The 24,845-nt window shown below is 47.0% G+C and overlaps 1 protein-coding gene across 6 annotated transcripts in view; it reads left to right on the top strand.

Moving 5' to 3' along the window:
* The window catches only part of RPH3A (rabphilin 3A), a 123,537-nt gene that overhangs the window by 47,096 nt on the left and 51,596 nt on the right, over nucleotides 1-24,845 (top strand). For 3 of the 6 annotated variants that reach the window (XM_083629418.1, XM_083629423.1, XM_083629422.1), the window contains exons 3-6: nucleotides 830-841; nucleotides 12,244-12,387; nucleotides 18,736-18,865; nucleotides 22,663-22,749. In XM_083629418.1, the coding sequence (XP_083485544.1) occupies nucleotides 830-841; nucleotides 12,244-12,387; nucleotides 18,736-18,865; nucleotides 22,663-22,749 (373 nt within the window). The remainder of the gene's footprint in view (nucleotides 1-829; nucleotides 842-12,243; nucleotides 12,388-18,735; nucleotides 18,866-22,662; nucleotides 22,750-24,845) is intronic. The other 3 variants (XM_083629421.1, XM_083629420.1, XM_083629419.1) reach the window with 1 other exon arrangement.

The following is a 24,845-nucleotide window of genomic DNA, read 5'->3' on the forward strand; positions in this document are numbered from 1 at the left end:
ACATCTTTCCACAGGCCCTGCAAGACAGAGTCGTTCGCCTGGCCTTTGGTTTGGACTCAGTCTGACCCTTATGTTTCCCTCCCCTTATGGTCTTGATTTATCAGCTACTTTTAAAATGAGGTTGCATTTTAAATTGCATTTTAACTTGTATTTTAAATTGTTCCCCCCTTTTTTCTCCCCCATTATGTTTTTACTGTGATTTTATTGGTGTTAGCCGCCCTGAGCCCAGCTCTGGCCGGGGAGGGCGGGGTATAAATAAAATTTATTATTATTATGGACATCCAAAGAAAGTGAATTGTTAGAAGATTCAGGGCACATAAAAGGAAATTTGTGCATCACATACCCTCTGTCACAGGAGGCAGTGATGGCCACCAGCTTGGGGAAATTCATGGAGGAGAGGGCTATCGATGGCTACCAGCCAGGATGACTCTGGCATGTCTCTACAGCTGGAGGCAGCTGTTTCTGAATACCAGTTGCTGGAAGCCACAGGAGGGGAGAGTATCGCTCTTGGATTTCGGTCCTGCCTGTGGGATGTCCTCTGAGGCTTCTTTGTCTGGTACCAGGTCAGGGCAAGGCATGACGTCAACCTGCCCAGTTCCCAAACTTGGGAACCACTCACACACAGGACTCCATCTTACAGTAATCTCCTTGGGTTGATTGGCCCTTACCCAGCCCGTCACTAACTGCAGACGTGTGTCTAGGACTTGATCAGCCTCCCCTTATTCAGACGTTGCCGAGAAATATTAGCGTCCTTTGATGATGTTTGTTTGCTGCAATAATGTATTTGACTTTTTCCCTCTTCCTTTCCTCCCCCCACGCTGCTTTGAAGCGGAAAAGAACAGTAAGTCCTCTGTTTATCTGTTGTGCATTTAGTTCACATATACACTCATGGCATCTGGCTGGTGGGGACTGATTGATAGCTTGATGAAAATGGGGACACAAGTGTTACAGATCGGTAGGAAATGAAGTGAAAATAAACTGCCAATTAATATCATGATGAAGGTAAAGGGACCCCTGACCGTTAAGTCCAGTTGCGGACGACTCTGGGGTTGCAGCGCTCATCTTGTTTACTGGCTGAGGGAGCCGGCGTACAGCTTTCGGGTCATGTGGCCAGCATGACTAAGCTGCTTCTGGCGAACCAGAGCAGCACATGGAAACGCCACTTACTTTCCTGCCGGAGCGGTACCTATTTATCTACTTGCACTTTGATGTGCTTTCGAACTGCTAGGTTGGCAGGAGCAGGGACCGAGCAATGGGAGCTCACCCCGTCGTGGGGATTCGAACCGCCGACCTTCTGATCGGCAAGCCCTAGGCTCTGATTTGGTATGCAAATCAAGGGTGTGAAGTCGCGTCAGAAGGCTTTGTGAGTCCTCGGACTCCCTCTCTGAGGCCTCTCAAGGCCCTAGACTAAGGTTACCAGACGTCCTCGCTTTCCGGGGACAGTCCCCAGATTTACAAATCAGTCCCCATACAAAATCCATTGAAGTTTAAAAGTGTCCCCAGATTCATTGAAAAAAAATCTGGTAACCTTAGCCTAGACGCCACCTCTGAGTCCCTGAGAGGCCTCAGATTTGACTTCTGGTGCTTTGCAAGGTACCAGAAGTAGCGTTGGAGGGCCCCACTGTGCGGGTGCCAAGCACCCACAACAATTTTTTGGTGGGTCCTCGGGCTCTCAGGGCCCCCTAAGTTGCCACCTGTGGGCTTGGAGTTGTAAAGTGTGGACCTGTGTCTGGAAAGAGCAGGGCAAAAGTTAAGCGTGGACAAGCCCTCCGGGTAGACAACACTGGTGTAGATGGACCAAAGGTCTGGCTCAGTGTCCAGGATGCCATCACAAGAACGTAGCCAGACGTTGAAAGGAGCCAACCTCCTTGAATGGGGAAATTCATCTGCTAGCCCCCTCCTAATGCCTGCTGCCTGCGAGGAGGCGTCTCTGTCTAGATTTCCCCTCAAAAAAACACCTCGCCATGGCTTGGCGAGGGGAAGAATGGGAGACGAGATCCTTTCAAAGCCCCCCTCAATTTCACAATGTGAGCAGCGGGCACGAACAATTGGCACTATTTATACGTGCCCTATTTAGCTCCCTGCCTGCGCCGGCTGGCTTTTGTTCCTCGATTCAGCTGCAAATTTCTGCTTGTTCCCGACAGAATAGAAATGCAGATGGCAGTTTGGATTCGGGGCGGGGCGGGCTCCATCTGTAGGAGCTCTGCTCGATTGGGTGGGTGTGGATCTGCGAGGGGGCTCCCAAAGGGCTTTGTCCTCTCAGGGTGGGCAAGATCTCATCCCTGTGCCTTCCCCAGTTGTAACGGGAGCCTGTAGGCGGAGAGAATTTGGAGGGTTGCCATCCGTACCCCTTTCTGAGGTGTCTCCAGGAATATGTTCCCTACATTTCTGGTTGCCTCCTCTCAAAAAGGAGGCAAGAAGATGTAAAGGTGACCAGAAAATGGCAATTGCAGTTCAATTTAAAGATTTCTCTGATGAAAATGTTGTTGTTGTTTAGTTGTGTCCGCCTCTTCGTGACCCCATGGACCAGAGCACGCCAGGCACTCCTGTCTTCCACTGCCTCCCGCAATTTGGTTAAACTCATGTTCGTAGCTTCGAGAACACTATCCAACCATCTCGTCCTCTGTTGTCCCCTTCTCCTTGTGCCCTCCATCTTTTCCAACCTCAGGGTCTTTTCCAGGGAGTCTTCTCTTCTCATGAGGTGGCCAAAGTCTTGGAGCCTCAGCTTCACGATCTGTCCTTCCAGTGAGCACTCAGGGCTGATTTCCTTCAGAATGGATAGGTTTGATCTTCTAATAGGGACATCCTATTCAACAACAACAACACCCCACCCATCTTGACTGGGTTGCCCCAGCCACTCTGGGCAGCTTCCAACATATGTAGAAACATAACAAAACATTGAACATTAAAAAACCCTTCCCTATATAGGGCTGCCTTCAGATGTCTTTTAAAGGTTGTCTAGTTATAGTGGTACCTCAGGTTACAGATGCTTCACGTTACAGACGCTTAAGGTTACAGACTCCGCTAATCCAGAAATAGTACCTTGGGTTAAGAACTTTGCTTCAGGATGAGAACAGAAATCGCGCGGCGGCAGCGGGAGGCCCCATTAGCTAAAGTGGTACCTCAGGTTAAGAACAGTTTCAGGTTAACAACGGACCTCCAGAACAAATTAAGTTCTTAACCCGAGGTACCACTGTACTTATCTCCTTGGCTCGGGGTGTGTGTGTGTCATATAGCTCCATGCCCTCCAACATTTCTCAGATGAAAATAGGGATGTCTTAAGGAAAAGCGGGACATTCTGGGATCAAATCAGAAACCAAAGATGGCTTCTGTAAATCAGGAACTGTCTCTGGAAAATAGGGATACTAGGAGGGTCTGGCAAAGTGATACACATCAGGGCAGAAAAAAAGCCCTCGATTTCACTGATGGTTTTGAGCAGGGGTCAGCAAACTTTTTCAGCAGGGGTCTATTGTCCCTCAGACCTTGTGGGGGGCCAGACTGTATTTTTTGGGGGGAAATGAACAAATTCCTATGCCCCACAAATAACCCAGACATGCATTTTAAATAAAAGGACACATTCTACTCATGTAAAAGCATGCTGATTCCTGGACTGTCCTCAGGCCGGATTTAGAAGGCGATTGGGCCAGATCCGGCCCCCGGGCCTTAGTTTGACTACCTATGGCTTTGAGAAAGCTACAATTGCTCAGGTAAATTTTGGCCCCAAAGTCACTGATGTTGCTTGAACCACAGCTCGCTTTGTGGTTCTGTTGCTGCGACCTATTTGTTACAACCAGGAATGTTCACCCGTTCTTGTTTTTTTTTTAATTGCCCTTCTGACGAGTATCTAATAAACCGAGGAATCCAAACAAAGATGGTTTATTGATTGGAACAGAGAAAAACACCTGATGGGATTCTGCTCGGTTGCAAAGATCTGGTGGATAAACTGCTTACTTTGGTAATCCAAGATGAGGGCCTGGGAATAGGCAGGGTGTGTGGTGGGGAGAGATTTATTGGCGGCATGATTATACATGAAATACAATTTGGTCGATAAGAGCTGCAGCCAAAGGCTTGGCTTGCAATTTGAAACTGAGACGTGGGGTTCGGCTCCTTCCACCAGAGAGTTTGTCTGCTTGCAAATACCGAATTTTAGACACAAACCAGAGGGGGGAATGTGCAGCAACACGACAACCTTCCCAAGCGATTTAGCGGAGACCACCGCTACGAGGGCTGCTTCTTAATGGAAATCTGGAAATGTTGTTCTCAAGTGTTATAAGAAAAACACTGCTCCCTTTTCCTTATGTGGTATCTAAGAGCCCATATAGAGTCCTTAAGTAGGTTCTCTGTTGGTAGGAGAAAATAACAGAGGCCAACCAGAGAATATTGAGAAGCAAAGCAGCTAATAAGCCTGATCTTTATCAAACTGTTGCAACAGGGTCCTCACTCAACACATGCAGGAGGGAGGAGGAACCCAGAACATTGATGTGCAAGCTCTTATATAGACATTTGAAAATTGCCTCCCCTGTAGCTGAAGGCCACCCCCCAAAACATCATACATACATCACAGAAGGAGGCGGGCTACAGCAGAAAACCTGTCTGCCAGGATACCTGATAATGGTCACTGATAGCTTTTACCTGAGCATCCTGGCCATTCTTTTGTGGTGGTAAATACCTTAATTCCTGAATGCAGGTCACAGGCTCACCCTATTCATACACAAATACGCCCTTAAGACAGGATTTGTGAGCAAAGAGACAATGGGGAGGCTTTTCCATTTCCTTCCTCCTTGCAGAGAAACATTTGAGGTAAATTTGGGAGAGTCAAAATGGTTTCAGGATTGCTCTCCTGTACTATTTCAGACACATAGTTTATATACTTATGTATGTGCTTGCCTTAGCAACATTTGATTTATATATATATATGAGTCCTTAAAGGTAAAGGTAAAGGGACCCCTGACCACTAGGTCCAGTCGTGACCGACTCTGGGGTTGCCGGCGCTCATCTTGCTTTATTGGCCGAGGGAGCCGGCGTACAGCTTCCGGGTCATGTGGCGAACCAGAGCAGCGCACGGAAACACCGTTTACCTTCTGTGGTTTAACCCACAGCACCACCCGCATTCCACTAGCAGTTTGAAAGCACCTCAAAGTGCAAGTAGATAAATAGGTACCGCTCCCGCGGGAAGGTAAACGCCGTTTCCGTGCGCTGCTCTGGTTCGCCAGAAGCGGCTTAGTCATGCTGGCCACATGACCTGGAAGCTGTACACCGGTTCCCTGGCCAGTAAAACGAGATGAGCACCACAACCCCAGAGTCAGTCACGACTGGACCTAATGGTCAGGGGTCCCTTTACCTTTACCTTTTAAGTTGCGGGATAGCTATCCAGACCCTCCAAGTGTCCTTATTTTCCAGGAACAGTCCCAGATTTACCGAAACTGTCCTGCTTTCCAATTTGATCCTGCAGCGTCCTGCTTTTCCTTAGAACATTCCTATTTTCACTGGAGAAGGGTTGGAGAGTGTGGAGTTATACAATAGCCTTATGAAATAGGCTAGGCTGAGAGGCAGGGACTGGCCTGAGGTCACACCCAGTGCACTTCATGGCCAAGTGTGTGTGTGTGGGGTTGAACCCTGGCCTCCCAGGTCCTAGCCTGATGCTCCAACCACTGCACCACGCCGTCACTCCCCACATGTTGCTGCACGTGAGCTGTGAGCCTGCCACTGACCCAGTGGCGTAGCGTGGGGGGTGTAGGGGGGCCGGCCGCACCGGGCGCAACATCTGGGGGCGCGCACTCGCACTCGCAGCTCTCTGCCCCTACCTGGCTCACTCACTCTCTCTCACTGCAGTGCTGGCTGTGCGAATCCGATCCGAGCCACCGGGTCACCGCCCACTGTGGAGGGGGTAGGTGCCAGGCGTGCAGTGCGGAGAGAGAGAGAGAGGGACTATCTGGGGGAGGGACAGTGCAGCGGCCGCCCAGCGCAGCGCTGAGCACGGGAGAGAACCACACCAGACCAGCCCAGGCAGCAGCAAGAAGAAGCTGGCAGCGGCTGCAGGTTAGGGGTTAGGGGGCGCAAATTACTTGCCTTGCCCCGGGTTAGGGGGCACAAATTACTTGCCTTGCCCTGGGTTAGGGGGCGCAAATTACTTGCCTTGCCCCGGGTGCTGACAACCCACGCTACGCCGCTGCACTGACCCACCTTTATAAAGGCCGTCCAGAAAACTACCGGCGTTCCAGGAAATGTGGACATGAAAAGAGTTGTCTTTTTGCAAAAAGACAGGCGGAGAGAGACGGGGCTTGTTCTCCGGATCTGAGGCTGCTCACGCTTTTCATCCTGCAGTGGGATTTGATGCAGCAATTTCCTCTGCAATCCGGGCTGAGAGTGTCTGTGAAATGAGCCAACAAGGTTCTCTCGCTCCCACAGCGCAAGGAAGAAAAAGGAGGAGAGGAGGAACTCCACGAGGAAAACATCGGCCAGCCAGGCATGAAACGCACCACTTCCTAGCTAAGGAGCATCTCAAGGCCTTTTAGGACCAAGGCAGGTCTCACACCTGGAAGAACCTGGCCAAAGCTGCTCATCCTTGAGGAGACAGCCCTGCCACAAAGCAAATTCCTTGTGTTATAGGAATTCTAAGGTCTCCTATAACGGATGCGGGTGGCACTGTGGGTTAAACCACAGAGCCTAGGACTTGCCGATCAGAAGGTCGGCGGTTCGAATCCCTGCGACGGGGTGAGCTCCTGTTGCTCGGTCCCTGCTCCTGCCAACCTAGCATTTCGAAAGCACGTCAAAGTGCAAGTAGATAAATAGGTACCACTCCGGCGGGTAGGTAAACAGCGTTTCCGTGCGCTGCTCTGGTTCGCCAGAAGCGGCTTAGTCATGCTGGCCACATGACCCGGAAGCTGTACGCTGGCTCCCTCGGCCAGTAAAGCGAGATGAGCGCCGCAACCCCAGAGTCGTCCACGACTGGACCTAATGGTCAGGGGTCCCTTTACCTTTAAGTTACGGGCATCCTGTACCCTGAGCTCCCAGAAAGCTGGGACCTTTCTGTGTCTAGCTTTGGGGCTAGCCCTGAACTTTCTTTCTCTTTTGCTCCGTGAGGTTGACTTAGCAAGGAGTTGCGAAGGAGCTTCTCCCGTGTCGCCATTCTGCTCTGCCGTTGGCCCGCTGCCTTGGCTGTGACTCAGTTTAGCTGCAGCAAACCCCCTTTCTCCTGCGTTCCTTAGAAGCAGCCGCTGCTGGGCTGCAGACTTAATTCTCCTTATAGTCGACAAAATATAGGCTGCCATCGCAAGGGAAACAAGCTGACAGCTCCTCGGCCAAAATGCTCTTGCTTATTATTCCAAGAGGACAAACTGATTATTAAAAGGAAACGGGTTTGTGGCAACAATAGTAATTTTGCACTTTGCTGAGCGGCTTCTCAGCCCCCCTTCCTTTCCCCCCCCTTTTGGTGGTGGTAGTTTCCCCCCACCCCTTGGCTGGCAAAGCCTTGAATGAGGAAAAAGCAAAGGCGAGTGACAACTCTGTCTCCCAGGCCCTGACCCTCTTGGCATCCGCCTCTGGTCCTGCTGTGTGTTACTCACAGTTTGCAAAAAAAAGAGGACTGGCAATATGGAAGGCATGAAAGCACTTGAATTATTTTTAGGCTTTCTTTATCATTGTTTTAAATGGTATTTAATATTGTTTTTAATGCTGACACATGCCCTGGGACTTTAGGGTGAAGGGAATATTATTATTATTATTATTATTATTATTATTATTATTATTAATAATAATAATACAGTGGTACCTTGGTTCCCAAATGCCTTGGTTCCTAAACGCTGAAAACCTGGAAGTAAGTGTTCTGGTTTTCAAACATTTTTCGGAAGCCAAACATCCGATGCGGCTGTCGGCTATTGTTTCTGGGGCGCCTGCACCAATCAGAAGCTGCGCCTTGGTTTCCGAACATTTTGGAAGTCAAACGGACTTCCGTAATGGATTAAGTTTGGCACTTTTGTTTTTGCTCTTTATTTTGAATTTTTGTTTTTTGAGGCTTTTTCGGTTCATTTGTTTTTGTGACTGTGTGGAACCCAGTTCAGCTATTGATTGACTGTGTTTAGCTACTGTGTGACTGTGGCAATGGATAAAAACTCCCCATCCAAACAATGACTATCATTAGTCTGAGTAAGAAATTTTTTTTTTTTAATTTTTATTGTCTACAATACAGTACTGTCTTATTTATTTTATAGTACAGTAGATTGATTATTGCTTTCATTTTATGGGTCAGTGGTCTTATTAGATAGTAAAATTCATGTTAAATTGCTGTTTTAGGGGTTGTTTTTAAAAGTCTGGAATGGATTAATCCGTTTTGCATTACTTTCTATGGGAAAGTACGGCTTGGCTTTGGAACACTTTGGTTTTGGAATGGACTTCCGGAACGGATTAAGTTTGAGAACCAAAGTACCACTGTAGTAGTACAGTCATACCTCGGGTTACAGACACTTCAGGTTGCGTTTTTTTTGGGTTACGGACCCAACGAAACCCAGAAGTACCGGAACGGGTTACTTCCGGGTTTGGGGGGCCGTGCATGCGGAGAAGCACTAAATTGCGCTTTCTGCATGCGCAGAAGCGCCAAATCGCAACCCACACGTGCGCAGATGTGCCGCTGCAGGTTGCGATCGCTGTGGGTTGTGAACGTGCATCCCACATGGATCACATTCGCAACCCGAGCGTCCACTGTAATAACGACAACAACATTAATAATAAAAACAACAAATAATATCAGCTGGATGCAGATTGCAAAGTGATGAAGCACTCCTCCTGCTGTTCATAGAATCATTGAATTGTAGACTTGGAAGGGATCCTGGGGGTCATCTAGTCCAACCCCGGCAATTCAGGAATCTCAGTTAAAGAATCCAAGACAGATGGCCATCCGTCCTCTGCTTAGAAACCTCCATTGAAAGGGAATCCACCACCTCTTGGGGGAGCCTGTTCCACAGTTGAATGGAAAGTTCTTCCTGATGTTGAGTCAGATTCTCCTTTCTTGTAACTTTAATCCATTGGTTTGATTCCTACACACTGGAGGCGGGTTTGCTGTTGCTGTTTCTCTTTATTACGACACCCCCTTTTTTATTTCCCCAAGTGTCAGGACAAGGGGGTTCCAAATTCTGGAATAGTGTATTTGAGATAATACGGGGGAAGCACGTGCTACAGCAGCTTGACACACACTCTGAAAACTGTCTGAGGTCAGAGGCGAGACCAAATGGACTTAGATTCAGTCGCAGCTCTCCTAGCAACCGGCAGACTTTGCATCGCTAAATACTGGAAGACCAAAATGACCTGCCCCACACTGAAAGACTAGCTAGTGTCATAAACAAAATCTGCCCTTATTCCCTTATGGGGTTACAAGAACCCTTATAGAGTCCTTTGCAGGTTCTCCATCGGTAGGAGAAAATAACAGAGGCCAACCAGAGAATATTGAGAAGCAAAGCAGCTAGTCAGCCTGATCTTTATTGATCTGTTGCAACAGGGTGCTCCCCTCACCCGCAGGAGAGAGGAGGGACCCAGAACAATGGTGCGCAAGGCCTGATATAGACATTTTAAATTCCCTGCCCTGGAGCTCAAGACCACCCCTCCATACATCCTACATACATCACAGAAAGGGTGTAACCCAAGACCACCCCCCACAAACATCATACCTACATCACAGAAAAGGCGGTCTACAACAGAAATTTGAATGTTGTTGTTTTTCCTGTCTGCCAGTTTATCTGATAATGCCTTATCTGATCGCCTTTCCTGGTAGTCTGGCCATTCCTTTGAGATGGTGATTACCCAATTCCTGCCCTCCCTCCTTGCAGAGAAAACATTTGGTCAGTTTGGGAGTCAAAATGGTTTCAGGGTGGTCTTCCTGTGCTGCTCCAGACATGTGGTCCACATATCTGTGTACGTGCTTGGTTGGTACATTTATGAACATTACACTAGATAAAAGACGGTTGCCATTGAAAAATTTTCCATCCATCAGATCTATGGTGGATAAATAACTGAAGCTCCCCCCCCCCAATTTTTTTATTGGTTTTCTCATTTATCACATAAAAAAGAAACAAGAAAAAAGAAAAACATTACAATACACAGAAACTATGTATTTTTCTTTAATACATAAAAAGGGATTTTTACTTCCAAATCCTAATTTCATTTCATTGATAGCTGACTTCCTCAAATCCCCTCTAACTGAGTTTCATTATATCTCCTGTTTAGCAGTTCTCCAAATTCATATTTCTAATAATATTAACTTCTTTCATTTACTAACTTCTTCTCCTTTATTAACATTTTAATCCTTAATATTTATTAACAACATATTCTTATTCTACCCCTAACCCTAATTATTACTTCCCAGAAATTTATCTTTATCTTATATTAGAATATTTAGCCAAATATTCTTTAAAATTCTTCCAGTCCTTTTGTGTCTCCTCTTCTTTCTGGTCGCGGATTCTTCCAGTCAGGTTGGCCAGCTCCAAAAAGTCCATCATCTTCATCTGCCATTCTTCTATTGTTGGTATCTCTTGCGATTTCCAATTTTTGGCTAATAAAAGTCTTGCCGCTGTAGTGGCATACAAAAACATTCTAACTTCTTTTTGGGGCAATTTCAATTCTTTTATTCCAAGTAGAAAGGCTTCTGGTTTTTTAATAAATGTATTTTTATCAACTAGTTATATATCTTTTCCCAGAAGTCTTTCACCTTAGGACACGTCCACCACATATGATAGAAAGTACCTTCCTTTTCTTTACATTTCCAACATAAGTTATCATTTGTATGATACATCTTTGCTAATTTCACCGGGGTTAAGTACCATCTATACATCATTTCCATAATGTTTTCTTTTAATACAGTACATGCAGTAGACTTAACCCCTTTCTTCCACAGCCTTTCCCAATCTTCCAACATTATATTGTGTCCAACATCTCTTTCCCAATGAATCATCACAGATTTAACTTGTTCGTCCTTTGTATGGCATTCAGTAACTGAAGCTCTTATAGCATATATCTGCATAGGACTGGAGGCTGCCTGTTGCAGATCTGCATGAGTTACTGCTCTCCTTGTGACCGGCCACTGCTGTGGGCTGGCAGGTCTGCCATCTCCCTGCACTGGGGGCGTTTTGGTTATTCATCCTGCTTCTAGTGCACGTAATAAAGAAGCGGCAGGCCCAGAACAGGGACTCATGCAGAAACACCTGAGGCAGACTCCTCTGAGTAGTGCTGGGTCTCTCACACACTAGCTCCACCACAAGCCTTGCCAACAAAGATGCATAAAGGTATCTTTCTCTTTTGATTTTTGTGTGCCAGTAGTAGGCGCTGGGGAATGGGGGTTCAATCTGGAATCAGGAGAGCAGGGTGTGGGAGGGGGGTAGCCCTCCCTCCTAGATTATTAAGGTAAAGGGACCCCTGACCATTAGGTCCAGTTGTGACCGACTCTGGGGTTGTGGCGCTCATCTCGCTTTATTGTCCGAGGGAGCCGGCGTACAGCTTCCGGGTCGTGGCCAGCATGTCTAAGCTGCTTCTGGCAAACCAGAGCAGCAGACGGAAACGCCGTTTAACTTCCCGCCGGAGTGGTACCTATTTATCTACTTGCACTTTGACGTGCTTTTGAACTGCTAGGTTGGCAGGAGCAGGGACCGAGCAACGGGAGCTCACCCCGTCGTGGGGATTTGAACCGCCGACCTTCTGATCGGCAAGTCCTAGGCTCTGTGGTTTAACGCACAGCGCCACCTGCGTCTCCCTCATAGACTATATCCTAAAATAAATAAAATAATAAAATAAAATAAAATGAGACCGTAATGCAGTGACACATCTTCATTGCCATTGTTTGGTCCTAGAAGTAAACCTGTAGTTTGTAATAGCTGTGCGTGTGCATGAAAGCAGAATCTGGGTGGCCGCCTCGCAGGGATGGTGCAGTTGTGGATTTCCTGCATTGTCCTGGGGTTGGACTAGATGACCGCTTGAGGTACCGCCCCTTTCAACCCTCCGCTTTCCGGATCAAATATGTTTCTTCACGCAGAGCAGCAGAAATGTCAACTACTTAGATTCCCTGTGACCTGTTGGGAGATTTTTATATTTTATTAAATGGTAGAGAAGTTTTTTCATTTTTTAAAGCTGGCTCGATGCCCTTATGAAGGCAACCGTCCGCCTTGGCTCATGTGCTGCGTTGGGTTCCACTTGCAGCAGCTTTGATCTCCTCCTCAGATGCCCTCCTTGACCAGATCCCCCTCTTTCCTATGCCCACTGCAGAGCCCCCGGCAGCTGGTCAGCTCACGGGACCCAGCCAGACCGAGGGAGGAAGAATGAAGAGCTGACGGATGAGGAGAAGGAGATCATCAACCGGGTCATTGCTCGCGCCGAGAAGATGGAAGAGTTGGAGCAGGAACGCATTGGGTAAGGAGGCCACGTGAGTTGGGAGTCATGTTCTGTGTGCATTTGTCTCCAGGTAGCAAATCTGTATTCCTCCAGATGTTCCCAGACACCAGGTCCCATCAGCTCCAACCAACAAGGCCAGTGGTTGGGTATGGTGGAAGTTATTCTCCAGATGTTTCCAGACACCAGGTCCCATCAGCCCCAACCAACATGGCCAGTGGTTGGAGATAGTAGAAGTTACCCTCCAGATGTTCCCAGACACAGGTCCCATCAGCCCCAACCAACAAGGCCAGTGTTTGTTCTCTTCCATCAACATCTGGATGGCCATAAGGTCTTGTTTGCATCTTTGCACTGCAGGGGGTTGGGCTGGATGACCCCTGGGGACCCCTTCCAACTCTACTGTTCTACCATCCCAACATCCTTTCCGTGGTGCTGGGCAGCTTGCTTTGTTGGAGGGCTTGCACCTCTCTCTTTGTGTGTTCTGCACTCCTGGTCTTCTCTGCTCCAGAGCTAGGAGACCACAAGCCAATTCTGCCTGAAGCAGAAACAGGGGTGGGTGGCCTGGGGTCTCCCAGATGTCGTTGTCTTCCGTCTCCCCTCACCCCCTACTAGCAACATGGACGGCAGACAGGAATGATGGGCACTGCAGTCCAGATTTTTAAAAGCCATCTCAAGGCAACCCTGGTCAGGAAAGTTTTTAGTGTTTGATGTTGTATTGTGTTTTTTCCCTATTTTTTGCTGGGAGCCGCCCAGAGTGGCTGGGGCGGCCCAGTCAGATGGGCAGCATACAAATTACTGTGGTACCTCGGGTTACATACACTTCAGGTTACAGACTCCGCTAACCCAGAAATAGTACCTCGGGTTAAGAACTTTGCTTCAGGATGAGAACAGAAATTGTGCAGCAGCGGTGCGGTGGCAGCGGGAGTGGTCCTTCAGGTTAAGAACAGTTTCAGGTTAAGAACGGACCTCCAGAACGAATTAAATACTTAACCCAAGGTACCACTGTAATTGGGACGCGGGTGGCGCTGTGGGTTAAACCACAGAGCCTAGACTTGCCGATCAGAAGGTCGGCGGTTCGAATCCCCGTGACGGGGTGAGCTCCTGTTGTTCGGTCCCAGCTCCTGCCAACCTAGCAGTCCGAAAGCACCTCAAAGTGCAAGTAGATAAATAGGTACCGCTCCGGCGGGAAGGTAAACGGCGTTTCCGTGCGCTGCTCTGGTTCGCCAGAAGCGGCTTAGTCATGCTGGCCACATGACCCGGAAGCTGTACGCCGGCTCCCTCGGCCATTAAAGCGAGATGAGCGCCGCAACCCCAGAGTCGGCCACGACTGGACCTAATGGTCAGGGGGTCCCTTTACCTTTACCACTGTAATTATTGTTAATGCCATTGTTATTATTTCAGGAGGTGTGTGAACAAAATGGGAGAGCAAGCGAGAAAATGCAGAGTTGGGCCACATGCATGCATTTCAAGCACTATGAGAGCACTTTAAAAAAAAAATATTGGCTTCCCCCAAAGAATCCTGGACCTGTCATTTATCCAGGGTGCCGAGAGTGGATGTGCAACTCCTATTTTCAACCCAGAGAGCTGCAGTGTCCAGAGTGGTTCAACAACCAGTCCCTTTTCACAGGGAACTCAGGGGCCCTCGAACTCAGCTCCCATCCGCATCAGTGCTGGAAGCCACCCCTCCCTGCCTCCCCAGGATGAGGACATAGAATTTTGTCATTGAGGGAGCTTGTAGGTGGGGACTAGTGGCCTCTGTGCGTGTTTCTGCAAAAGGCCTCCCATCTCCCTTGCTCACCAGCAGCCCAGCCAGCAAGGAGGAGCTGGTACGCTTGACTTCTCTTCCAGCCATAAGCTGCTGCAGTGCACCATTTCTCATGAGGAGCAGGGAGTGGGAAACAACTTCTCGCTGGGACGCATGGGAATTTGCCAGGATGCTTAAGAAATATTGTTTGTAAAGGGGTGGGGGGTGGGGAGACTCTTGGAGGGGGGGGGCATTTCGCCACTGCTGCAACTTAACATAATGCCAGCTATGTGTTCTCTTTGCAAACACGTTTGATTTAAAACCGGCTTCCCTCTCCTGCTGTCGACCTCGCACAAGTAGCATTGCACAACCGAAGCTCAGCACTCCTTCTGAGTACCACAGAAGAAGTCTGGAAAGGAGTCTCTGGAAACCGCAAGAAAGAGCTCCTGTGCTTGGGTCTTGTTTGCATGTTACAGTAGCCTTATTCTGCACGAATTTGCTTAATCCTCCTTTGAAGCCACCCTAGTTTGTGGTCATCGCTTCCTCCAGTGGGAAGGGGTTCCGTAGTTTAACTATGCACTGCATAGTCTTTGCTCTGTCCCAAATCTAACAAATTTCAGCTTTGTTGGATTTCTACGAGACCTAAAGGTAAAGGTAAAGGGACCCCTGACCATTAGGTCTAGTCGTGGCTGACTCTGGGGTTGTGGCGCTCATCTCGCTTTACTGGACGAGGGAGCCAGCGTACAGTTTCCAGGTCATGTGGCCAGCATGACTAAGCCGCTTCTGGCGAACCAGAGCAGCGCACGGAAACGCCGTTTACCTTCCTACCGGAGCAGTACCTATTTATCTACTTGCACTTTGACGTGCTTTCGGACTGCTAGGTTGGCAGGAGCAGGGACCGAGCAACGGGAGCTCACCCCATCGCGGGGATTTGAACCACCAACCTTCTGATTGGCAAGTCCTAGGCTCTGTGGTTTAACCCACAGCGCCCTTTACGAGACCTAGTGTTATAATAAAAGTCAGAAAAATAGACAGATGCTAGATAGAAACTGGTCCCCTTACTGGCCTTCTGGGAAGACCTAGTGCCATCGGTGTAATATTTTAAATGTATTTAAATAATTTAAATAAATAATGTAAACTTATTTCCTCATATCCGAGTTGATACTGATTTTAGTGAGGGTGGGATGGTGGTTTAGCCCACAAATTATTCCGATCTACCTCTGCAATCTCTGTCCCCAGATCTGATTCCCATCGCGGTTACACAGAGTTCTATCCTCTAAACTCCTCTGTACTCATTAATTACATGATAAAAAAAGTTATTGTATATTCTTTTGTATGTAAAACCACCTTTTCAAATGATGTTAAACTTCAGAAACTTTTAACTTCAGAGTTTGATTTAAAAAATGCACTGTTTGATGAACGTAAAAGCTACTTTACATCCTGCATTCCACTTTTCCCTCCTCGTTCGTTCTGCTAATACAGGTAAGCCATTTTCAGATGAATCAATTAGTCTGCAATTGATTTATTTGAAAATGGTCCGCCTATATCAGCGGAACAGATAATGAGAAAAATCACCTGTTCATTTATTGCTAATAATGTGCTCAGCACAGGGTGTGCCTAGAATTGCGAAATAAGCTGAATGGAGCCCAGTCCCAAAGTCAGGATTGGTGCAAAGCCTTTACCTGCAGCTCCTGTTTTAATTTCATAAGCTGACTGGCTCAGGCAAGTGTGTCTCCACTAACAACACTTCCCCAAATAACGCACACTGATTTAACGGTTTTGTCAGATTTGGGTCACACCGCGACAGGAGGGGATGAAATATCCTGCAGGCTGGATGTTCTGGAAAACCTCTCCAGAGGGCTTCTCTTTTCCCCGCTATCCCTCGCCTTCTCTTTATATATTCCCTTCAGAACAGAATAAATAATAGATTTTTTATTGCATGCACTATTTTTATCTGCTTGGGATTTTACACAGCATGCCTGCCCAACTGAACTTGCAGGGAGAGAGGCTGCTGGGGGTGTTTGTGAAGCTCCTACCTTGCTGGCAGGGGGGGGGGGCTGCCTGTGCAATTGACAGGTGGGGTAGGGGTTTTTGCAAGCTGCAGCCCCCCTGCAAGCCCTACTTAGTTTGTTTCTCAACGGAAAAAGGCAAATGAACCTTCTGCCTTGGTAGGATTCTCCCTCCTAGTCTAAGCTGCATAGCAGTAACGTAAAGATAAAGGGAACCCTGACCATTAGGTCCAGTCATGGCAGACTCTGGGGTTGCAGCACTCATCTCGCTTTATTGGCCGAGGGAGCCGGCGTACAGCTTCCGGGTCATGTGGCCAGCAAGACTAAGCCGCTTCTGGCGAACCAGAGCAGTGCACGGAAACGCCGTTTACCTTCCCGCCGGAGCAGTACCTATTTATCTACTTGCACTTTGATGCGCTTTCGAACTGCTAGGTTGGCAGGAGCAGGGACCGAGCAACGGGAGCTCACTCCATCGCGGGGATTCGAACCACCGACCTTCTGATTGGCAGGCCCTAGGCTCTGTGGTTTAACCCACAGCGCCACCCTCATCCCTAGTTGGCCGCAAATGCACAGAGGTGCAAGGAAAGATGAACAGCGTATTCTCTGAAATCCCCTGCTCCCCTACATACGAGATCTCAGGAGCACACCTTGCAGAATTTACCTGCGAGACCCTCTTACCCTCATATATGCTCATTTGACCGCTTTGATTTGCAGAATTGGCATTGTTACAGGTGCCACACAATCGTTGCTCCACATTTCTTTGTAAGAAATCAATCTTTTAGTGTGGCAGCATATGCACTTTGGAACTCCCTGCCTGTTGATATCAGGCAGGAGTTTTCACTGTACTGTTTTCTGCACCTGCTAAAAAGCTTTTTCTTTAGACAAGCCTACTCAGATGTTTACATAGTTGGTTCGAGTTTTAATCTGTTTTTAGCTTCCTGTTGGTGTTAACTATTTTTTTCTGTTTCTAACTCTGTTCACTGTAATTTTATTGTTTCATTGTTTCTTTAAATTGCTTTGAAGGGTTTTTTTTTGCAATAATAAATCAATTGATATGCCACTTGTTATGCCATTTTTAAAAAATAGAATCACAGAATTGTAGAGTTGGAAAGGGTTCCAGGGGTCATCTAGTCCAACCCCTTGCAAAGCAGGAATCTCAGCTACAGAATGGCCATCCAGCCTCTGCTTAAAAACCTCCACTGAAGGAGAATTCATTACCTTCTTAGATAGTCCATTCCACTGTCAAACAGGTCTTACTGTCAGAAAATTATTCCTGATCTTTAGCCAGAATCCCCTTCCTTGTAACTTGAAGCCATTGGTTTGGGTCCTGCCCTCCAGAGGAGAAAACAAGCTTGCTCCACCTTCCATATGACAGCCCTTGAGATATTTGAAGGTTGGCTCCCATATATCCCCTCAGTCTCCTCTTTTCCAGGCTAAACATACCCAGCTCCTTCAACCGTTCCTCATAAGGCTTGGTTTCCAGACCCTTGATCATCTTGGTTGCCCTCATCTGCACACCAGCTTGTCAACATCCTTCTTAAATTAAGGCACCCAGAACTGGGCACAGTATTCTGACCAAGACAGAATAGAGTGGTACTATGACTCCCCTTGATCTGGACACTAGACTTCTGTTGATACAGCCTAGAACAGCATTAATAATAAATTAAAAATAATGTTTTATTTATACCCGAACCCGGTTCACCAGATTACGAGTCCACCTCTCTGAACCACTACACCACATTGGCTCATATTGTTGATGGGGTGCAGCTGGTGGGTGTGCAGGAGGGAAAGAAAGGGGAGGCCGCCGGAAAAGCCGCACAGCTCCTCCACTCACTGGGGCGCCCCTGAGAGACCGGCGCCCTGGCGCAATGCGCCAGGTGAACCCAATGGGAAAGACGGCTCTGAGCACAGCCATGTGACTTAAGGCTGGTGGGAGCATGGCTGCGCAGCCTTCGGCTGATGGGAGTCACTAGTTCAGCAAGATCTTCTCATAGCTGTCAACTTACAGATTTGAAAATAAGGGACCAGCAGCCTCGAAAATAAGGGATCAGCAGCCAAAATAAGGGATTTTCAGAGCACAGGTATGTTCAGCTTCTGAGCCCCTCCGAGCCAAAGGCAGAAAGCCCAGCCAGCAGCCAAACGAAGCCTCAAGCGGTGGTTCCCACAGCGCAGTAACCCGGCAAAGGGGATGCAGCAAGGAAAACCACCGTCACCTCTCCGCTGGGAAGCGCTGAGCAAGGGCGAGTCCCCAGGCAACGCGGCTGATTTGATCGGCACAAGGCATGCAAGCTCCACCCTCCAGTCGTTCTTAGACTCCTTATTGGGTGAGCAACGCAGCCAAGCAACACAGTTGGAGCCTCCCTCCTCCCTGGCCGGCAGGGAGGGAGGGAGAGGAGCTGCTTCCTTTGAAACCCGGAAAATTTAAGGGACATCATCAATAAGGGACAGCAGCAGGACACGGCGCTGGGATAAGGGACTTTCCCGCCAAATAAGGGACGGTTGACAGCTATGGATCTTCTGGGTTGGAAATAGGCTGATTTAATCAATTAACTTGGCCAAAAGCATCCTTTTGTTGTTGTTGTTGTTGATTCTGCTGCCTTGCCTCCTTGCTTTTAGGCGTCTCATGAACCGCCTGGAAGACATGCGCCGAAACGTGGCCGGTGACGGGGTCAACCGCTGCATCCTGTGCGGCGAACAGCTGGGGCGCCTGGGGTCAGCCTGTGTGGTGTGCGAAGATTGCAAAAAGGTGAGGAACCCAAATCTCTGCCCCCTTTACCGCCCCCCCTTGCCCTCGCATGCTTTCTTCCAGGGGTGGCCCAGTGCTTTTTTTGCTTCCTGGGACAAAGGGCAGGACTCTGAGGGTGACTGAACTACCAAGGTGGCACCCTCAGCCGCCCTCAGCACCCAAGAGGGTCTGGAGGGGAGGAGGCGGCCTGTCAAATATTTTGGGCCTGGGGCATTTTGGCCTTTAAACGCTAAGGGTGGGGATGATCTTGTCATGAAATTCTACTCGGTATTGATCCAGAGTAGATTCCAATGTATAGTTAGCAGAGTAACAACTTAAAATACATTGCAGGAATCCCCCAGAAATAGACCAGAGGTAATTGATATTTCATCCAGCAGAGCTTTTACTGCTACTGAAGGCAAATGAGCATAATGGTCACAAATCCAATACATTCAGGACTGGCACTGTCCAGTAAGAAATCCAGTTGCAGCAGACTTAACTTAAACTTAGAATAACTTATAATAAGTCTAAACCAGGGGTCAGCAAACTTTTTCAGCTGTGGGCCGGTCCACCATCTCTCAGACCATGTGGTGGATCAGACTATATTTTGATGAAAAAAATGAACAAATTCCTATGCCCCACAAATAACCCAGAGATGCATTTTAAATAAAAGGACGCATTGTACTCATGTAAAAACACGCTGATTCCCAGACCGTCCGCGGGCTGGATTTAGAAGGCGATTGGGCCGCATCCGGCCCACGGACCTTAGGTTACCTACCCTGGTCTAAACTTTAACACTATACAGTGGTACCTCTGGTTGTGAATCTGTTCCGGAGGCCTGTTCGCAACCTGAAAAGAACGCAACCCGCATCTGTGGGTCACAATTCGCCGCTTCTGCGCATGCGCATGACGTCATTTTGTGCATATGCGCATGCGCGAGCAGTGAAACCCGGAAGTAACCCTTTTCGATACTTCCGGGTCGCCGCAGGATGCAACCTGTAAGCGCGCAACCTGAAAGCAAACGTAACATGAGGTATGACTGTACAGTGGTATCTCAGGTTACATACGCTTCAGGTTACATACGCTTCAGATTACAGACTCCGCTAAACCAGAAATAGTGCTTCAGGTTAAGAACTTTGCTTCAGGATAAGAACAGAAATTGTGCTTCGGCGGCGCGGCAGCAGCAGGAGGCTCCATTAGCTAAAGTGGTGCTTCAGGTTAAGAACAGTTTTAGGTTAAGAACAGACCTCCAGAACGAATTAAGTGCTTAACCCGAGGTACCACTGTATACAGAACACCACACCAGAAGGAAAGAGAGATAGAGAAAGTGAAACCCAGGCTCCTTCTGGCCCTACTATTATAGTCAGCAGGACCTTGATAGAAAAAGATAAGAGAACCAGTTTGAACCAGCTGTATTCAGCTTCTCTGGAAGTATAACCCAAACATCATGAAGCTTCTGCTTGCTTCTTCGCACAGAGAAGCTTCCAGAACCCTCTGGAATTAATTAGAATAGGATCTACACATCAGATCAATACTTTCTGCACTAAGAAATGCAAACTGACAGATCTATCGCCACTGCCAGAAGTGTCATACTTCTGAATACCAGTTGCTGGAAGTCACAGAGGCAGTCCCGCTTGTGAGAACAGGATGCTGGACTGGATGGACCTTTGGCCTGATCCTGCAGGTGCTCTCCTTGTGTTCTTATTTATTTTGGAGGGGGAAGCGCCCCCTGCGCCTTGGACCTTTCCTCCTGTATTCCTCACCAAAGCCTCAGAGCGGCTTCGCTCAGGTGGCCAGGCAGTCCTCCTTGCCCGCCATCTCGAAAGCAAGCTTCGCTGTGCCAGGTATTTGGTGGAAAGATGACATCCTTAATTAAGCTGGAGGCAGCCTCCCCTCAAGGGCGCGAGTGGCAGCGCCAGGGCTGCGTGGCACAGATGGCATGAGAAGGCTCCCCCATCTGCTGCAGTCGACCTTCTGCAACCGGGCCAAAAAATGTCTGGCGCCGTTTCTGTCAGAAACGTGACTCTCCCTGATTGTTGTTATTGGAAAGTGTGTGTGTGTGTGCGTGCGCACAGCTTTCAGACAGGCCACACCCAAATAATTATAATAATAGTAATAATAATAATAATAATCAGTGCTTTTTTTAAAAAAAAATGTTTATGGGTACGTTCATTTTGCCAAAATCGCCATTTTATAGTTCAAATTGGGAAAAATAAATACAGCAAATGGACAGAAGTACAAAGATTCACTTTGTATTTTTTATATTACCCACAAGATTATTCTAAACACAACCAGATTTTATCTACTTTTAAAAATTTATCTACTTTTAAAAATGTTCACTTATGATCTTTTTCTTTTACTTCTTTATTCTTTCTTTGTTCTTTTCTCATTTTTTCTGATATCTTATCTTTCATTTCACTGCTTTATTGTGAATAGCACTTTATAGAGGTATAAATAACTGTAAATATGAAAAGAGACAAAATATTCTCTAATTTTTTCCCCTTGGTTAGATGTATTTTCTTTTTCTTTTGTATTTTCTTTTGTTGTGAATATGTATGTTTTCTAATTTGTACTTAATAATAATAATAATAATAATAATAATAATAATAGATTCACAAAATGTTTGGGGGTATGCGTACCCCTGCGTACCCCTCCCCAGAAAAAAAAAGCACTGTTAATAATAGTGCCAATATTTATACCCCGCTCATCTGGCCCATCTGAAAGCACTCTTATTCCACTTTAAAGAGTCCTGGGATCTGTGGTTTGTTAAGGGTGCTGAGAGATGTTAGGAGACCCCCCCAATTCCTCCCCCCATAGCTTTAGTTCCCAGAGTGATTTGACAATCAATCCCTTTTCACAGTGACTGCAGCTCTAGAGGAGCTCTCAGCGCCCTTAACAAACTACAGCTCCCAGAATTCTTCAGGGGAAGCCATCACTGCTTAAAGCAGTGCCATAGCATTTGAAATGTGTGTTGTGAGTCGGCCAATTGGCGCCAAAGAAGGATAGAACTTTCTTTATGCATGCAACAACAGCAGCAAGAATACTTATTGCAAAGTATTGGAAGACACAAGAGCTACCCACCCTGGAAGAGTGGCAGACGAAGGTGACGGATTATATGGAATTGGCGGAAATGACTGGCAGAATCCGAGACCTGGGAGAAGAGTTGGTGGAAGAAGACTGGAAGAAATTTAAAGACGTATCTTCAGAAATACTGTAAAATTAATGAATGTTAAAATGATGTTGGATTGAAAATAAGTGGCATTAGCAACAAAGTTAATAAGAATATGCAAAAATGAATTGATAATGGATGAAAATATAGAGTTATAATATGTTAAGATACAGAGTTAAGATAAACGAAAGAGGGTAAGGATTTGCTGATTTGATTATTTAAATGGGAATACAAAAAGGGGAGGTGTGAGGAGGCCAAGGAAATAAGGTAATGAGTTCAAAGTTACAAAAAATGGATTTGTTTTTAATTCTTTTTTAGCTATTTGTCTTTTGTATTCTGTATTTTTATTCCTTTTTCTTCTTTTTCATGTATTTTTCTATGTTCTTTTTTTTGTATCTTTTTGTTTTTATATGACCTTTTTCATTTTGTAAACTTATGTTTTTGTAAAACTTCAATAAATACCTTTTTTTAAAAAAAATGAAATGTGTGCTGTGATTATGGGCACTGTCTGTCTTCCAGCGCCATATCTGGGAGACCAAGGTGGGCTGTTTAGACACCCGTACACAGACATAATGGAAGTCCATCTTCATTCTGATAGGGCTTTTCTGGCTGTTTTCACAGTGTTTTGTATCTTTTCTTTCCCATGCAGAACGTCTGCACTAAATGTGGCACCCAGACCAGCAACAACCGGCCTCACTCCATCTGGTTGTGTAAGATCTGCTGCGAACAGAGAGAGGTCAGTCGGGAAGTGGCTTGTTAGACCTGTATTTTCCTGGGAAATATATGAACGATGCAAAGAGTATATTCAGATGGTCTATCCTCATATGCCTATTTGAGGAGTCAGGACCTCGTGGCCTCCCCAGCTTCAATGGATTACAACTCCTATTACCCGTGGCAATTCTTTTTATTTTGATTTCTTAAATGAAAATTCACCAGCATTTAGTGTGAATTTCTCCTACTTTCTTACGCAATTTGCCTAATATGTATAATCTTTTGCAAAGTGATTTGCAATCTAATATGCTGTTTTCAGTGACATACAAATTTTTAGGCACACTTTAACCCTGGGATATGCATTTTTGTATACAGTTCTTGGGTGGAGAAGTGCATTGCAACATATGGAGAAATGAGATTATATATATATATATATATATATATATATATATATATAAAACTTTACAGGACGCGGGTGGCGCTGTGGGTTAAACCACAGAGCCTAGGACTTGCCAGTCAGAAGGTCGGTGGTTCGAATCCCCGCAACGGGCTGAGCTCCCGTTGCTCGGTCCCTGCTCCTGTCAACCTAGCAGTTCAAAAGCACCTCAAAGTGCAAGTAGATAAATAGGGACCACTCCGTCGGGAAGGTAAACAGCGTTTCCGTGCACTGCTCTGGTTCGCCAGAAGTGCCTTAGTCATGCTGGCCACATGACCCGGAAGCTGTACGCCGGCTCCCTCGGCCAGTAAAGCGAGATGAGCGCCGCAACCCCAGAGTCGGCCACGACTGGACCTAATGGTCAGGGGTCCCTTTACCTGTTTATATTACTTTACAAAGTTGTTATCGTACTTCACCAGATCTTAACCTATTACAGTATTTGTAAGTATGGATTTCAAATGTCATTGAGTTTGTCCATGGCAAGTATGTGTTTATATAAGTCTCCAATCCAATCGTAGAAGGGAGCCACATTTTTTTTTTCCAATTCATCAGTATCAGTTTTTTGCCGTGGTAAGGGCATGTAGAGTCCGAACTATATGTGCTGGGCATATAATTCGAAAGGATATTTTGCTCTGTAAATGTAAGGTTGTTCTGTACAGTTCTGTTGATAGTTTTAGTTACCTTCTGCCAAAAATCTTCCAATATAGGACAATGAAAAAACATATGTTAGAGAGAAGCATTATCCCTATTTTATCTCCAACAGTTAGATACCTTAGATAGCCCTTTTTAAAACAAACGTTTTTAAAAAATTGCAAATGGGGGGGAAAACCCTGGCAATTAACCACAGGTTCCTCACCCCTGTTCTCCTTCAGCTGGCCTTCCTTGGCTGTAATCCTCTCAAAAATGAGTGAATGGGCAGTAAAATGGCAAACGCATTTCAAAGTACCGTATTTTTCGCTCTATAGGACGCACCCGACCATAGGACGCACCTTGTTTTAGAGGGGGAGAAGCGGCAGGAGAAACGGAGCCCCTTCCATTTCTCCTCCCGCTTGGCTGAAGGGGCGCTGCGCAGCTCTCCCTCTCTGCTGAAGCCAGGAGAGTCATGCTCTCCCGGCTTCAGCAAAAGGAACCCGAAGCCTTTGGAGCGCAGTGCGAGTTCCCACTGTGTTCCGGAGGCTTCAGGCGGCTATCTTTGAAGCCTGGAGAGTGAGAGGAGTCGGTGCGCACCGACCCCTCTCGCTCTCCAGGCTTCAGCGAAAGCAACGCGAAGCCTCTGGAGCACGGAGGGAGCGCTCCCTCTGCGCTTTGAAGGCTTTGCGTTGCTATCACTGAAGCCAAGGAGCCTGCATTCGCTCCATAGGATGCACACACATGTCCCCTTAATTTTTGGAGGGGAAAAAGTGCGTCCTATAAAGCGAAAATTACGGTAAACAACTGCAGAGTGACGCATTTGGGGATGAAAAGTCTTAATTTTGCATACATGCCATTGGGGTCTGATCTGGGGGTGATGGATGAGGAACAAGACTTTGGGGTCATAATGGACGGCTCGATGAAAATGTCGGCCCAGTGTGTGACAGCTGTGAAAAAGGCAAAGCCCATGCTATATCTGGCCCTGCCGTGGGAAGAATCATAGAACTGTAGAGTTGGAAGGGACCCCAAGGGTCTGTCAGGAACTCAGCCTACAC

The sequence above is a fragment of the Podarcis filfolensis genome, assembly GCF_964270895.1.
Source record: "Podarcis filfolensis genome assembly, chromosome: 8".
Lineage (NCBI taxonomy): Eukaryota > Metazoa > Chordata > Lepidosauria > Squamata > Lacertidae > Podarcis > Podarcis filfolensis.